This window comes from Lepisma saccharinum, chromosome 21, assembly GCF_977018435.1.
Source record: "Lepisma saccharinum chromosome 21, izLepSacc3.1, whole genome shotgun sequence".
In the NCBI taxonomy this organism is placed as follows: domain Eukaryota; kingdom Metazoa; phylum Arthropoda; class Insecta; order Zygentoma; family Lepismatidae; genus Lepisma; species Lepisma saccharinum.
In genome coordinates this window covers 30144316-30159471 of record NC_139249.1, presented here as the reverse complement: position 1 = coordinate 30159471, position 15156 = coordinate 30144316, and the positions used below count along the sequence as shown (strand labels likewise).

Here is a 15156-nt window from a genome sequence, read left to right as displayed (position 1 = left end):
TTGGAATTCTATATGGGATCGGTAGAATATCAGTTATCGGTAAATTTTATATCGGAACTTGATTCGTTTCAGCCAAAATTTCATATTGATCCATCTGCACGAGAAATTGTTACAGTGGGATCAGTTTTGGTATTGGTTCAAAGTGATATCGGCTTGACCATACTACCTAGATAGTGTGTAACAGGTAAACTCTGATATCAGGTAGAAGATATTCATAACCTTCCTTGCCTAGTTTAATTGTCATTATTGGTGTGGTTTTCTTCACACCAGATAACATTATGAAAAGTAGTGATCAATAGAGAAAATCATGTTTACGTGATAGTGTTTTTATTACATTAGAAATATGTAAAATTCTTGAATGATTCATATGCACACATGAATGTGTGGTACAGGCAGAGTAAGGTGCAGAGTGTGATTGATTACAGGAGTATGCTAGACAAATGGAGCAAGCATATTATGAAGAGATGGAGGAATTAGAGAGAAGGTCAAGACATGAGCGCAATCAGGTGAGATTGAAACTGAAAACTTCCCTCAAGATCTATGCGAGATGTTTCTGTAAGCACTAGCAGAATTTTGCATGGGTCTATGCATCCGTTTGCTACAAAAGCATGACTTTTGCCTTGGTTGTTGGCCTGACATAGGTTTCCTCCATCTGTGGTGTAAACTGTGCAATTGGTCTTTTGAATAAGCATGCAAATGTCTATGATTTGCTAGCACAGTTGTTGGCATATATTGCACATGAAACTTTCAGTTATTTGTTTTTGAGTGATGTTTGAATTTTCCATGTTAATATTATAGAAGTACAAAATGATTCAACAGTCATGCAACTCAAAATTTAATTATTAATGGCATTAAAACCTTGAGGGTTTTTTTCATTATAAAACATAAACCACTGAGATAATTATTATAATTATTATTCTGTATTAAGCATACAGGAACATGTGGAAAGTTTGGTGCAGTTCAGAGATCCTAGTATAGGAAAATTGTATAAAATTTCAGTCGAAGTAGCTTTATAAAAGTATAGGGCACGTAGAGGATATACGAGGTGCATCCAGAAAGTAAGTTTCCCTATTTTTTTAAAAAACAACAACACAGTTTCAGGAAACCATTTATTGGCAACAGGTACAGCAAAGGTTCAGCTATTTCTCAACATAGCAACCACCAGAATTGAGACACTTGTCGTATCGTGGTCAACTTTTGGACCCCACTGTCGTAGAACTCTGCCGCCTGTGAATGTAACCAGCGTGTGACAGACGTCTTCAGTTCTTCGTCGTTGCCAAAACGCTCACCGGAGGACAGGAATTTCTTGAGGTGCAAGAAAACGTGAAAATCGCTAGGAGCCAGATTAGGACTGTAAGGTGGATGATCAAACAACTCCCAGCCAAATTCCGTCAAAACACCTGATGTACGTCTGTTTGAATTTCTTCTTGATCGGAGATCCACTATGCCGCCAATGCATTGACTGCTGCTTGCTTTCCGGGGTGAAGTGCAAAATCCACGTCTCATCGCCCGTGACGATCCTGTCGAGGAAATCATCGCCGTCATCATGGTACCATTGCAGGAATGTCAGTGCTGCTCCTGAATGTTTAATTTTGTTTTCGGGTGTCAGGTTTTTCGGCACCCACCTGGCACACAAGTTTTTGAACAGCAGGCGCTGCGTGACAATCTCATGCAACACGGATCGCGATATCTGCGGAAAAAGGCTACTCAACTCCGTAATCGTGAAGCGACGGTTCTCTACGATGCGCTGCCGCACCAGCTCAACCAGCTCATCAGTGATGAGGGACGGACGCCCACTGCGCTCTTCATCATGGACACTTTGACGACCTTCCGAAAACTGCCGACACCAGCGATGCACCATCTGCTTACTCATAATGTTCGGCCCATAGACCTCACAGAGCTGACGATGAATGTCAATTGGCGCAATGCTTTGTGCATTCAGGAACTTTATCACCGACCGAACCTCTCATGCGGCGGGAGAAGGAATACGAGCTTCCATTTCGGGCCACTGCTGCGTCGCTACTGGTGCCAGGCGGGATCTGTCCGCCTGGCATATGATTGATACCTCTTAGCTCTGCTGCGCATGCGCAATTTACACGGCTCATTATGTTTACTTTCACGGGAAAAAAATAGGGAAACTTACTTTCTGGATGCACCTCGTATTACATTTTTAACACATTCCATGGAGTGTGCTCAAAGTGCAAAGCAACCTTCTGACTGCCTCATTGTCACTATGTTATACCATGGAAGCACCCCTCCTTCCCCCTTTATATAACCCCAAGACTCGACCAAACATCCCTCCAGCTAACATTTTCCGCTTCACGCTCTGGCCCCACATACTCTAAAATTATAACAGTAAATCTTCAGTTATCATCGTCACCCCTTCCTTTTGGTATTCCAAAATTAATCAATTATTCCCTGTGACATCTAAAGCTGCCAGTAAGTCTTCAATTAACCTAGAGAGCAACAATCAAAAAGGGAGTTCATCCACTCCCTGCAAGGAAAACTTGTTAATCCACCTCTGGCGTGTGCTCATGAGTTTTTCATAACTCGCAATCTTGTAAGCTATGCTTGTGGGTTTGGTGTCTGCTCGTTGATTTGACATAATCATCATTCATTCTAATTGTTGTGATTAGATAAAAGCAGCAGAGAAGAAATGTAAAATAAGAAAAAGTCAAATACAAGTTATCATGAGATAAATTAGTGCATCCTTGTTTCTCCTTTACCTGATGATGAATGTTCAGTGGAGTCAAAATGTGTGTGAAGGAAACATTGTTCCAGGAAAGATTGCAGGATTATTATTATTTGAGCACAATTCAAAGCTTTGAAACAGGAGTGATGTTGCGCCCATTGCTTGTGCCCAATAGAATATTCAAACATACTTGTACTGCCAGTGTTTTCAACCTAAATCAAATGCCTTGAAATAGCATTTTTACTATTCCCATGCCCATCAAGTGTTTTCCATGAGCTTGGTTGCAAACCATATGTCACCTATCACAGCCATGTTAAGCCGTGATCTTTTTCTGTTCAGTAGAACATTGATTTTTAAGTTTTTCAGAGGTGAAAAAACTTAAAATGCAGAAAGTGAAAAACTAGGAAAATTTTATAACATTTTGCACTATTGGGACCACAAAGATTGAATGTTAATACAGGAAAATGTAAAATCTGGGAATGTAAAATGGAGGTTCCAGTGTACCTATTCACTGAAAGTGGGTAATGATAGAAGAATTACATACTGATCTGTGCCAGTAATTAACATTCCTCTAGGACATGGGACTGCAAATAATTGGAAATCACAGTCAAGTTATACAACTTTTGAATCATTTTGTTTGTGGTACTGTAAATTCAAGTTTATTTGGGAAGATGGCGAATATTCTGCATTTGATCATCTCTAGGGACGATGTGTGGGAGAGAGAGAGTGTGTGTGCTGTATGATTAAACTCATTGCAATAAATAATAAATTGTGTTCATTAGTTATGTCTGTTATGTTTAGTTTTTAAGCATCCTTATCTATTACATATTATATTGCATGGTGCAAAACAATCTTCATGTGATTCTCCAAGCTATCATCCAGTTTTGTTACATGAGAAATGTTTTCAAGAGTGAAAAGAACTAGTTTAACTACAGTAGTTATATCGCTGGCTGAATACTGTATTGTCATATGTCCATCTGCACTGACTTTACAGGATAGGTGATTAAAGTTTAATGTGTGTGGATTTATATACACTACAAGATTTGCACAAACATTTATTAAAATTCACAACACTTGACAGATACGTCGCTTCTGAACGTAACACATACACCTGTAAGGTACACATTAACACCATCAACTCCTCTCTGATGAAAAGTGGGGATATAACAAAACTGCATTGAGCCGGCGATATGCAGATGTTGTAGAGCATTGTAATTGGTCAGTTTCCCATTTTTACTGTTCCATTTGGTTATTTAGCAAATCCTTTCTACCTCTCTAGGTTAATTCCAACAATGCAGTTGTTAAACACCATTCAAAATATTACTAGCCCTTCTTCTGTTGAGTAAGGTTTTTCTCATCTTTACACACAATTGAATTTGAGTGTTGGCCCTTGGTGTTGATTGAACTTTCGTCCATACATTTAATAATAATTTTTAAGGAATTAAAAAGGTGCCATGAAGGCTAAGTGCCTTGGATGTGGAGATCCAATTTCACACATTCTTGAGCTTGGCTATACACGAATACTACACTTCATCTGCCTTTTCCTCCTAGGATTGCCCCAAGGTATCCTGAGTCAATTTCATGAATAATACTGTATGCAGATATGTAAATGACTGAGTGATATGTAATGGAGGTAGTTTGAAACGTACACAGTGTTCATATGTCATTTTATCAACCAGAAAGACTTTTGTATGAACTCTTTGAATTAATTTTAGGTTGCATCATGTGGTAGAGCAGTCTATCAGGAAAGATACTATGCTCAACAAACGGATTATAATTACCAACCGTCTCAAGGGAGTTGGTGTACACATCAAAGTTATGAGGTATTGTGATCATGTCTCAAGTCTAACCTCAAAGGAATTAACAGATAAAGCATGACGACTGCAAAATCATACTTATTGTGTCTAACATGCTGCGAATTAGAAAAATATTTCATACTTGAAATTTATGACACAGTGATTGTGCTAATCATTACTAATAATGATGATTGAACATGGAAATTAACTGTTTTGCACGCATCCCTTACAAATATTTTTTTGTGCTTGCTTTGTCTTTAATGTTTATTGCTAATAATTATTGTTGATATTGAATTGCACTTATTGTTACTTTGAAGTGTAATGAATCCAGTAGCTGCAACGTTCAAATAAATATCCTCAAGAATACTGAGCAAGGAAAAATGTATAATTGTTTACAAGTACAGTAGTGTGCAAATTAATCTGAACAAGATGCATACTTTTTCAGGTATACAATAATCTTAAAATATGTTGCAGTTTTAAGCTTTAGTTTCACTTTTTTTAAGAAATGAATGCACATTCTCTCTTGATAATGCCCTGTGCTATGAACAATGATCCATTTTTACTCAATAGTTCATTGTTGAAGACCCGAAGTGGAGTCTATTGTTGAAGTATTTTGTTATCATCGACAGACGAAGAGTCAGTTGTGTTGCAAGTTATGTGCCAAGCGGAAGGTAAGTTTTTTTGTGTGAGTGGTTCTTTTTCGGCTTCTACCCAAATGGATACAACACCACGCGAATGGTCGAAAATTGTTACGATATCACAGCATACTTCAATGACACAGAGACAAATTGCTACAGAATGTGGTGTCGGATTGGGTACGGTTAATTCAATTTTGAAACAATACCGAGAGACTGGATCCATTGAGCCTCAAAGAAAGGGAAAAATGTGGTCGCAAACGGAAGACCTCGTTGCAGGATGACCAAATTCTTATTAGAAAAAGCAAACAGAACCCCAGACTGACTGCTGTTGATTTAACACTTGATTTATTGTCAAGTGGAGTGGACGTCCACGTTACAACAGTGCGTCGCAGACTGCTTGCATCTGGACGAAAAGCTTGTAGGCCATTGAAAAAACAGTTGCTTACAAAAAAAATGTGTAAAAAGCATGTAACGTGAGCACAGCGTCATCGGGACTGGACCGTGAGTGACTGGGAGAAAGTGCTTCTTTCGGACGAATGCCATTTTGAAGTGCATGGTCACAAGGTGTCTTTCGTTCGTAAAGAAAAATGTGAAAAACTTTCACCAGAACACATGCAACAAACTCCAAAACACCCCCCCCCCCCCCAAAGAAAAATAATGTTCTGGGATTGTTTCACATCTGAAGGGCCTGGACCAATAGTTCATGTTAAGGGGATAATGAACAGTGATAAATATATTGACATACTGCGACAAAAAGTCATATCTCATCTCAAGAAATCTTTTCCTGATGGTGATGGTGTTTTCCAACAGGGCCTAGCAAAATGTCATACATCTCGAAAAGTCAATGAGTTCTTTGATAATAACGATGTACAAGTACTCTCCTGGCCAGAAAACTCACCTGACGTAAATCCAATTGAAAATTTATGGTCTATCTGCAAAAGAAGGATGTCAAAAGTGGATTGTTCAACCAAGGAGAAAATGCTTTGTGCCCTTGTTAACGTGTGGTACCATGATGAAGAAATTAAAAACATTTGTGCAAATTAAGTGTCATCCATGCCTAAACATGCAAAATATGTGATTACAAACAAGGGAGGTCACATAAAGTACTAAGGGTATTTCTAAATACATGTATAGTTATGTATATTGCAGCAATTGCATTAAATGGCAAAATGTGTATCTTGTTCGGATTAATTTTTGCACGTACTGTAGTATATTGTTTTATAATCATGTCATTATTTTCCGATGACCCTGTATTATTCTCTCTACTGCGTGCTACACCTATTGATGCTTTCTGAAAGGAGGAAAATCACCTAATACAGGTAGTTTAAAGTGCCATATACCTTCACTGTAGATCAAACTCGGACCTCTTGATTACAATGGCAGCAGTGTTAACAGTATGGCCTTCAGGAAGGCCCATACACTTGCCAACCTCTGTTGTGGAGTGGTTAGCACAGTATGCTCCAGGAGTCCTGGATTCGAATCCTGGGCTGAGCATTTGTGTTCTTTGTAAGTATCCCTTCATCAATTTCATCATATCATCACTTTCTCATCTTTACGATTCCAAAAGTTCATCATATCATCACTTTCTCATCTTTATGATTCCAAAAGTAGCCAAAAAGCAAAACAAATTAAACTAAATCAATCAATCAAATATCAATACACTCAATTTTCTGTAGTTATGAAAAGTTATATTCTATGTGACGGTTAATAATTTACAAAGTACATAAATGTAGTGCTTGACTTAGCATGCCAATGTTGTATAGCATGCCAATTTTGTAACATGTGCATAAAAATATTCTCCTTTCTAAGTGCATGCCTGAAAATATGCCTGCTCAACACTGTAGAGAATGATGATCAAAGAGCAATATACTGGCAAAATATCATGTCCCAATATTCATATGAAATTGGAACTAAAAATGCCAGTATATGGTGTTCAAAATTATAGAACAGTATCAGTAATACATAAATGTAATGTGAAGGAATTATTTTTACACACTAATAAGTAAAATATGTCATTAACAATAACTGATTGTATATGTATTTTGTTTGGATTTTCTGTTCCTTAACATTTGACTTTAACGTTAGATTATTATATACTACTGTTCAGATTTTTATATATTTCTTGTCCTTTTCAAACATCTTGTATTTTATTATTATTATGTTCATTTTATTTGTTCACTTTCTTTTACTTTTTAACATTTTATTTTAAGTGTGTGGATAAAAGTGCTGTACTTGGAAACTTTCTGTGTACAGCACCACAAATACTGTTTTAAATAAATAAATGTAATGTTTCATATTTTTACATATTTTGAGATATATTACTTATTTTAGTGCATACTATTATATAAAATGCCATGTTTACACTATTGTTCTAGTTTTCGTTAAGTAATCCAGATATATTTGTGGGACAAACATTCAAACTACAATTACGCCCGACCATGTGGCCGAGTGGTTAGCACATCGCGCTGCGATGCCAAGGGTCCCGGGTTCGAATCCCGGTCGGGCTTGGTTGTTTGTGAATGTCCATTCATCAATTTCATCATTTCATCACTCATCCCCATCTTCACAAATTAGCCAAGAGGCACAAAACGCGAAGTAAAATAAACTAAATCAATCAATCAATCAAACTACAATTTCTATAAAGTGAATCAAGGCTCCATGTGTACTTTGTTCTTTGTTACTTCCATATTTTGCAAAAAAAAAAAAAAAAAAAAAAAAAAACAACAACAACAAACCCTGCTGTTTCTGGGATAGTGACTGTAGGTAGTGTTTCTGATGGGATTTCAAAGATAGCAACTTGACCTTAAAAATAGCACAGAAATGAAGAAAATGACCAAAGACTGAAAAATATTGTTACACGTTTTAATATATTTTTAGTATTCTAAACATGTTTCAGTGATTCTTTGTAAATGTTTTGGCTACATAAATATCTCGGATTTTGTAATAAGCTTTTAGTTTTAATTAAGCATTTCAGTGTTCTAATTTCTGGTGGTTCTTACTACAACAGTGTCGGTATGAATTTTTTTTTTTCATTTATCTCCTTGCAGAGTCCTCCCGCAAGGCGACCTCAGGTTCCCGACAGGCTGCAGGAAGCAGAACAGATGAGAAGGATGAGCATACAGGATGACGAACCTGAATGTTTTGAAACCGACAGAAGAAATGCCAACTATGAGCATGACACAGGGTAAAAATAAAAACTAATTTACTCCCAAGTCAGTGTTATTTAAAGATCTCAATAGCATAAGTTTTAATTCCATGCTAAGTTCTAAAACTAAAGAGACAATGGTGCAACAGCACTCTAAGGTCCAGAACCTGCTAGAGTGGCTATTTCATTGGATGATGTGTGGTCAGTGCATAGAGTCCCATCGCCACTGCTTTCTACCTTTCAAAACTAGAGTTAGCTACTACTTCTTTTCAAGTAGCTCCTCAATTGTCCTCATGATGCTTTGTCAATGCCGAAATTTTGTGGGCTCCCACTGGGGAATATGACCCAGGACAGCTTGTACCAAAGCCAAGAGCGATAATATTTTTATTCTGGAGCCCCCATGCTAAGTTCACGAGTAATATAATTGAATGTGTGATATCTATCAAATCAGTGCTGGAGGATATCAATGAAGGCACAGAATGGTATTGAAAACTTTATTTATCTCCATGCATTTCTCTGAACATTTTTTTCCTGATTATTCTGTAACTGTATTAATCGTCTCTGGTTGCTAACTGACTTGGAAATGTCAAGGAATGTGAATATATATTGCCAATATTGTTTACCAAGTTTTAAATTTTTTTTATTATATTAAGATATGAATGTAAGGCTGAAGAATATTGAACCAGAATGACTAGAAAACAGTTTTTGGTTGTAACTCGGAGCCCTTCAACCCTTACTCTTAAATTAGTGTAAAAAGAGTTGGAAAGCCTTGTATGAAGTTATACACACACCCTAATTCTTCTATTTTTGATTATTTGTTAAGTTATATCATCTTGAATTTGCCTTGAATGTATTTTGCATGACCATAAACATGTGGTTGGTGAAAAATGCCACTTTTTTATGCAGATATAAAAAATTATAAATTCTGTCTCTTTGTTATTTTCAGATACAGACGTCCAAGTGTGCCTGATGTTCATGCATATGAAAATCAAGTACATGTAAGTAATATTTTTAATATGTAATAGTTATTTAATCTACCAGTATTCGATAAAAATAGGATGCTACTTTCAAAAGCATTAATTCTATAAAATGATACAAAAGTTGCACAACCGAAAGTTTGTCAATAACATGAATAAAATTATGTGAGATATTGACATTGCTTTTTTTGCATTGTGAAACCACATCTGTTGAGACATTTTTTAATAATTTTCTCCATTGAACTACACCAGATGGGAACATCTAGAAACTTATGAATAATTTTCTACAGCATTCACATTGAGAGGGAAAATAACAGACATAAAATTCATTACTTGATCATATTTTAAAGTTTCGTGACCAGTAAGAGTCATGTATACCACCACTTGGTAGATGCAATTATATGGGGGAGCAGTTAGAAACACTTATTCTCAAGACATAAAATCTGTGTTGTGTTGCTAGCAACACTTGCAGTCTAGAATTTATCTTCGACTTGAGATCATTGTGCTCATGTGTAAAAGTACACACTGCAGAAAAAGCATAAAGTCATGATTTTTCATTGTAATTTTACTGTTAGGGAGCTTTCAGACCGAACAATAAGTGGCATGGGCTTCTCCAGTCATTAAAAAAAGCAATTGCTGCAGGTATGAAACCAACAGACCAAGTTGACATACTATTGAGAAAATGGCTCGGTCTGAGTGATATGCGAGCAACAAATGGCATGTGCAGCTTACACTTTGGTACAGGGGGTGACCCTTTCAGAGGAACTTGAATGTCAACCTCACTTCCTCATAGCATACCCTGGACTGCAATTACAGACCACTGATACTCTGGCACCTGGACCGGGGCTCATGTTTAGGATTGTCCCTGCATCAATTTCATCTTATTGCCATTCATCCTTATCTTTGCGATTAGCCAAAAGTGGCAGAAAAGTGAAGTAAAATAAAACATATCAATCAAACAAGTAAATTTGATACAAAAGATTGCATTTATATCTGTAGGTTCATTACCAAGTGACAAGTGCCATTTGTGGCTAGTCCCTTCTTGCCTGTCACTTCATTCTGAAAGCTCACTTAGAGATATATATTTCATTGCACTTGGAAACAATGGTCGTATGACTGCCATTGGTATTGCAAATCAGCATTAATAAAAAAATATTCAACTGAATGTTGTAATTTACATGCACAAATTAAAAATTAGAACAAGCTTTTTTGTACCTAATAATTCTTGGTAATAAATCCCACTACAAGATTGACATTTTTGTACAGAGGTAAACCAAATTTGACGCTTTCACTGTGCGAGTATGATTTTAGCCATTATTAGTACAGCAGTATTTGTGACTTTGTTGTACAATGTTAGATTAGTAAACATGTAAAAACTTATACTTCCACACTCACTGGTGTGTGTTCTATAATTTTTACAAAATAGGGTTATACACGTTTCTTATTAGCATGATTAATATAGATAAAAATAAAAATAGGAGCAGTAAACTTAATCACATGATTAAGAGTTTACTAATTGAAACACTGTTTTGAATATTTTGATGAATGCTACTCTGTTTCAGTATTGTATTAATATATATTTTGTTTCAGTGTTCTATTTCCCTTGATTTTTCAAGATAATAGTGTTCATGAAGTTACTAGAGCGTATTTAAGTGAACAATGAAGCTACGGATTTTTACTTTGTGGAACACATCCAGAGAAACCAGTTCATAATGGTTTTGACTGTAGATTTCTTGCTTTCAAGGCACATCCTTATTCTCATCAAGTAATCTTATGCTACCAAATGCTTCATACATCATATACATATTGTTTTATGTAGGATTTTGCCAAAACGTAGCAACATTGCATCATGCTTGTCTTGTTCATTAGCTCAAGAAATAGATACGGAGTTTGCAATCTATGTTTGATGCATAAGCCTAGCTGTTAAATTTTATGAGACTGGCTAGAATGGAGTCATGAAGTTTCATTTGTTCCTTCAATATGCAGCAGTAACAATTACTAATTGTATGGCTAACTATAGATATACAAGACCTGATAATGAATATGTCAAAAGTGTCACACTAACTGTGATTTTGCTCCTCTCTCTCATGCGCACACTAAATTTGTTTGGTGGATATCCCTTAGTTCTATGACCTGTGTGACAATGTTTTTGTCCTTTATGTGATCTTCATGCTTACCTCACTGCTTTCACCTCCATGGCTGTGGCTGAGTTATTTCCATTACGTGAAAAGCATGCTTGGAAGGGTGTGCTGTTGGGCTTGCTTTCACAATCGCAAACATATTTTTTATATATATTTTTTTTAAAAACTTGAAATACGTATTATAATACAAAACAGGTTCACAAGCACTGGTCCCAAAAAGTAAGCTGCTATGAATGGAATAGTAGAGTAATTTTTGTGGCAAATTGATATTATTTATAAGCATGTAATACTTACTTATTTTCCCCTCATATCCATTTTCAGAGTTCTCTGAATTTTGGTGAGTTCTGTTGTCAACTACATGATAAGTTAATAAAAACTTTAAAGAAGGAGACATCTAGAACGAAGGAGGACATTTTTTACTTGAACTGTTAACAGCACATATTTTTTATCAAGTGACATTTCCCAAACTTCTTGTTTACTTCAATGACATGTAAATGTTTATAAATATTTAACTGTTTACAATGTAACAACATTTTTATGATAATGTGTGTTTATTTTTCTGTATACCCAGTTTCTTCGTAGAGTTCCTCAATCTCGGTGCCATATATGTCACTTATTGTATAGAAAATTAATAGAATATACTTCCATACAAAATGGATGGTGTATGGGAAAACTAAGTATGTATTTTACATTATTTAATGGTCCTGAATCATGGGGGGGGGGGAATATTGACATGTATCTGTTGTTTTTACTGCATAAAACAACAAAGACTGTTCAAGAGCTACGTTTGTGTGGAAATGTCTCCACTGTCTACATCAGCTGCCCATTTAGAGAAAAGTGACAGTCCATGGCTATCATGGATCAAAGTAAATTCATAAACAAGGTGTTATAATCAGGGTTGCCAGCTGATGAAAATAAGGAATAGAATTGCAATCACTTTTGAATACATCATCTTACCTGTTTTCCGAATATGTAGCCTAAATAAACATTTTCACTTGCCTTTTCATCTTCAGAACAGTTCTTTCTTATGAAGAAACTACTAATAAAGCTGTAGATGAAGTTGTTCTGTCGTTCTTGTGCTCCATTCCTCAAGCATGTTCATAACATCACTGCGACCACCATGTGCTATTAAGAATTCTTTCTTGCAGTATTTGAAACCTGATTATATTTATTATCACTATCCTTCAACCACAGGTGAAAATCTTCTTCCTGTAACCATGACTTGCAAAATATACACAGATGTTTCGTCTCTGTATCAGAAGGTTCTTTATATTTACCACTTACCTTGAAACAGTTTGAACAGATCTTACAACAGTGCTCACACACCACACTCACTGAGAAGAAATAGTGCAGGGAGCTAGCGGTCACAAACAGGTGGGGAAGCAGACCTAGAATTAACATCTGTCCCACAATGCACTGTCATCAATGAAGGAAACTATGATATGGGCATTCAGAAACATAACAGTCAAAGAAAGCATAACTGTGAAATACAGACCAATTGATGTTCTGGTAAAGATTGTCACAGGACAAGAGACATATTAAGGCTCAGCTGGACCTTTGGCTGCTGCCAGGGCAGCTGTTTTCAAATTTTCCTCTCTCTTCAAAAACAGCCATGATATTTCAAATCCTGAAAAATTACACCACCTTAGAATTCCTTCTAGAGCAATAACGTGAATGTTCGTGTGGTTTTCTTTTACTGTTATCTAGATATTCTCAATAGTTTTGTGATTACTTAAGTATATTAAACTACGAGGGCTGTCCCATAAGTAGCGAGCCTAACCTAGAAGGGAACAGGATGGGACCACAATATCAACCTATTTTTCTACATAGTTTCCCTGCAAGTAGGATCGGGTGAATAAGGGGGATGTTCCAACAATTCGAACCCACAATCACAGATGGTTGCCATCACAACAAGGGATGTGTGAACATGTGCATTGTCCTGATGCAGATCAGAAGTTTTGGAACCCAACTCGCAGAAACATTTTTCATCCCCAACTGGTCATGCACAATGTGCTCCACTGTTGATTTTGACATCTTCAGTTCCTCTGCAATATATCACACAATCACACGTCTGTCTGCAAGAATAATCTTGTGCACTTTATCTACATTTTTTTGTGTCACCATCTCCACTGGCCTGCCTGGGCGAGGGCTATCTTCCACACTCACTCTCCCCCACTTAAATTCGGCTACCCATCTCTTCAATGTGGCAGAGGATGGAGCATCCTCTCCTAATGTTGTCACCATATCCTCATGGATTTCCTTGGGACTCAACCTCTTTTTCAACAGAAACTTGATCACTGCTCGTATCTCTTTTCTCTTCATTTTTCTGACATTACTCACTTAGCACACTTCTAGCTCCTGCCAAGAAGAAAGGGATGGTTAGAGCTGGACACCGCATTGCATATACACTTACAAAGAATTGATATTTCAAATCCCCAAATTATTTTCAGATTGACCTATGGGAACTCTATTAGGCTCACTACTTATGGGACACCTTTCGTATTTAGAATATCTGGATAACAGCAAAAGCAAACCACACAAGAATTCACGTCAATGCTCTAGAAGGAATTCTAAGCTGATGTAATTTTTCAGATTTTGAAATGTGATAGTGGTTTTTCAAGAGGAGAGGAAAATGTAAGAACATCTGCCCTTTCGGCGGCCAAAAGTCCAGCCTAGCTTTTAATAAGGGATTGTCCCTTAAAATCCAGAATGCCAGGCAACCCTGTGTATAATATGTATGAGAGGTGAATAAAAAGTAATGCTAAAACTTTATAACCTATCAATAGATAGCAACAACGGTGAACTGCAAGCACTTGCTTATTCCTTGATATCTTTACTTCATTTTATGTGTGGTGAAGGGTGAGTAATGGTAACTCTTGAAATGGAGACATGACGAGACCATTCTTTCGGGTAGCTTTAACAGTTTGTGGTGATGTAATGTCTCACTCTTAAAAGCATTACTCCAGGTATGATTCACAGACACTTAAAGCACATTTAAGTGTGAGTAACATCATTGGGCCAAAAAAAAGTTGAAGAGTGCAAACCAGCAATGGCAGATTTGTGGTGATAAGAAATTAAACTAACGTCCTAAGGAATTGTCATGAGATTTCCATTTCAAAAACTATATTTACTGTGCATCAGTGTTGCAATCTATTGATGAGTTAGAAAGTTGTAAGCCTCACGTTCCATTCAGCTAGCACATAACTTAATATTACTGTTGAAATTCATGGACAGGAGGCTTGACATTGTCAGCTCTTTCCTGAAATCATTCTTATTTTCCTAGAAGAGATGTTGACATGACTTATAATGTAATTCGTTTAAATTATAAAGATTATTTTCATTATAGTGTTTGTGCATTGTGCTATTGCTTTTTTTAATAGTCCTCTCCTGAATAATATCTAGCAAGAAAACCATAGAATTCTGCATGTGCATAGTTAGGCCAGACAATAAAATTATATTTTCACTTTCATAAAATCAACACACAACAGAAACTCTTCTTATCTCAAGAAATACATGTTTTGCCCAGTTATGGCGCACATTTGTAGCTTTTAAATTGCATTCCACAATGATGTACATATTGCCTTAATCCTGTTTTTCAAAGTTTCTTGTTCATATTTCTTCTCTTTTGAAAAATAAGTTTTGTGCATTTCCTAAGATTTCTGAGAGTTTGAACACTTCCTAGCATTTTTATACCTGAATGGGATATTCCAATTTTGAGGCATTATAATGCTTGCTTCTTGTTCTTAACTTAGCTTGATTAATTTTGT

General features: G+C 36.4%; 1 protein-coding gene across 6 annotated transcripts in view; it reads left to right on the top strand.

Moving 5' to 3' along the window:
* The window catches only part of LOC146004392 (uncharacterized), a 118960-nt gene that overhangs the window by 82312 nt on the left and 21492 nt on the right, over positions 1–15156 (top strand). For 3 of the 6 annotated variants that reach the window (XM_083143206.1, XM_083143203.1, XM_083143200.1), the window contains exons 5-8: positions 426–506; positions 4408–4515; positions 8174–8310; positions 9218–9269. In XM_083143206.1, coding sequence (XP_082999332.1) covers positions 426–506; positions 4408–4515; positions 8174–8310; positions 9218–9269 — 378 coding nt within the window. The remainder of the gene's footprint in view (positions 1–425; positions 507–4407; positions 4516–8173; positions 8311–9217; positions 9270–15156) is intronic. The other 3 variants (XM_083143202.1, XM_083143204.1, XM_083143205.1) reach the window with 3 other exon arrangements.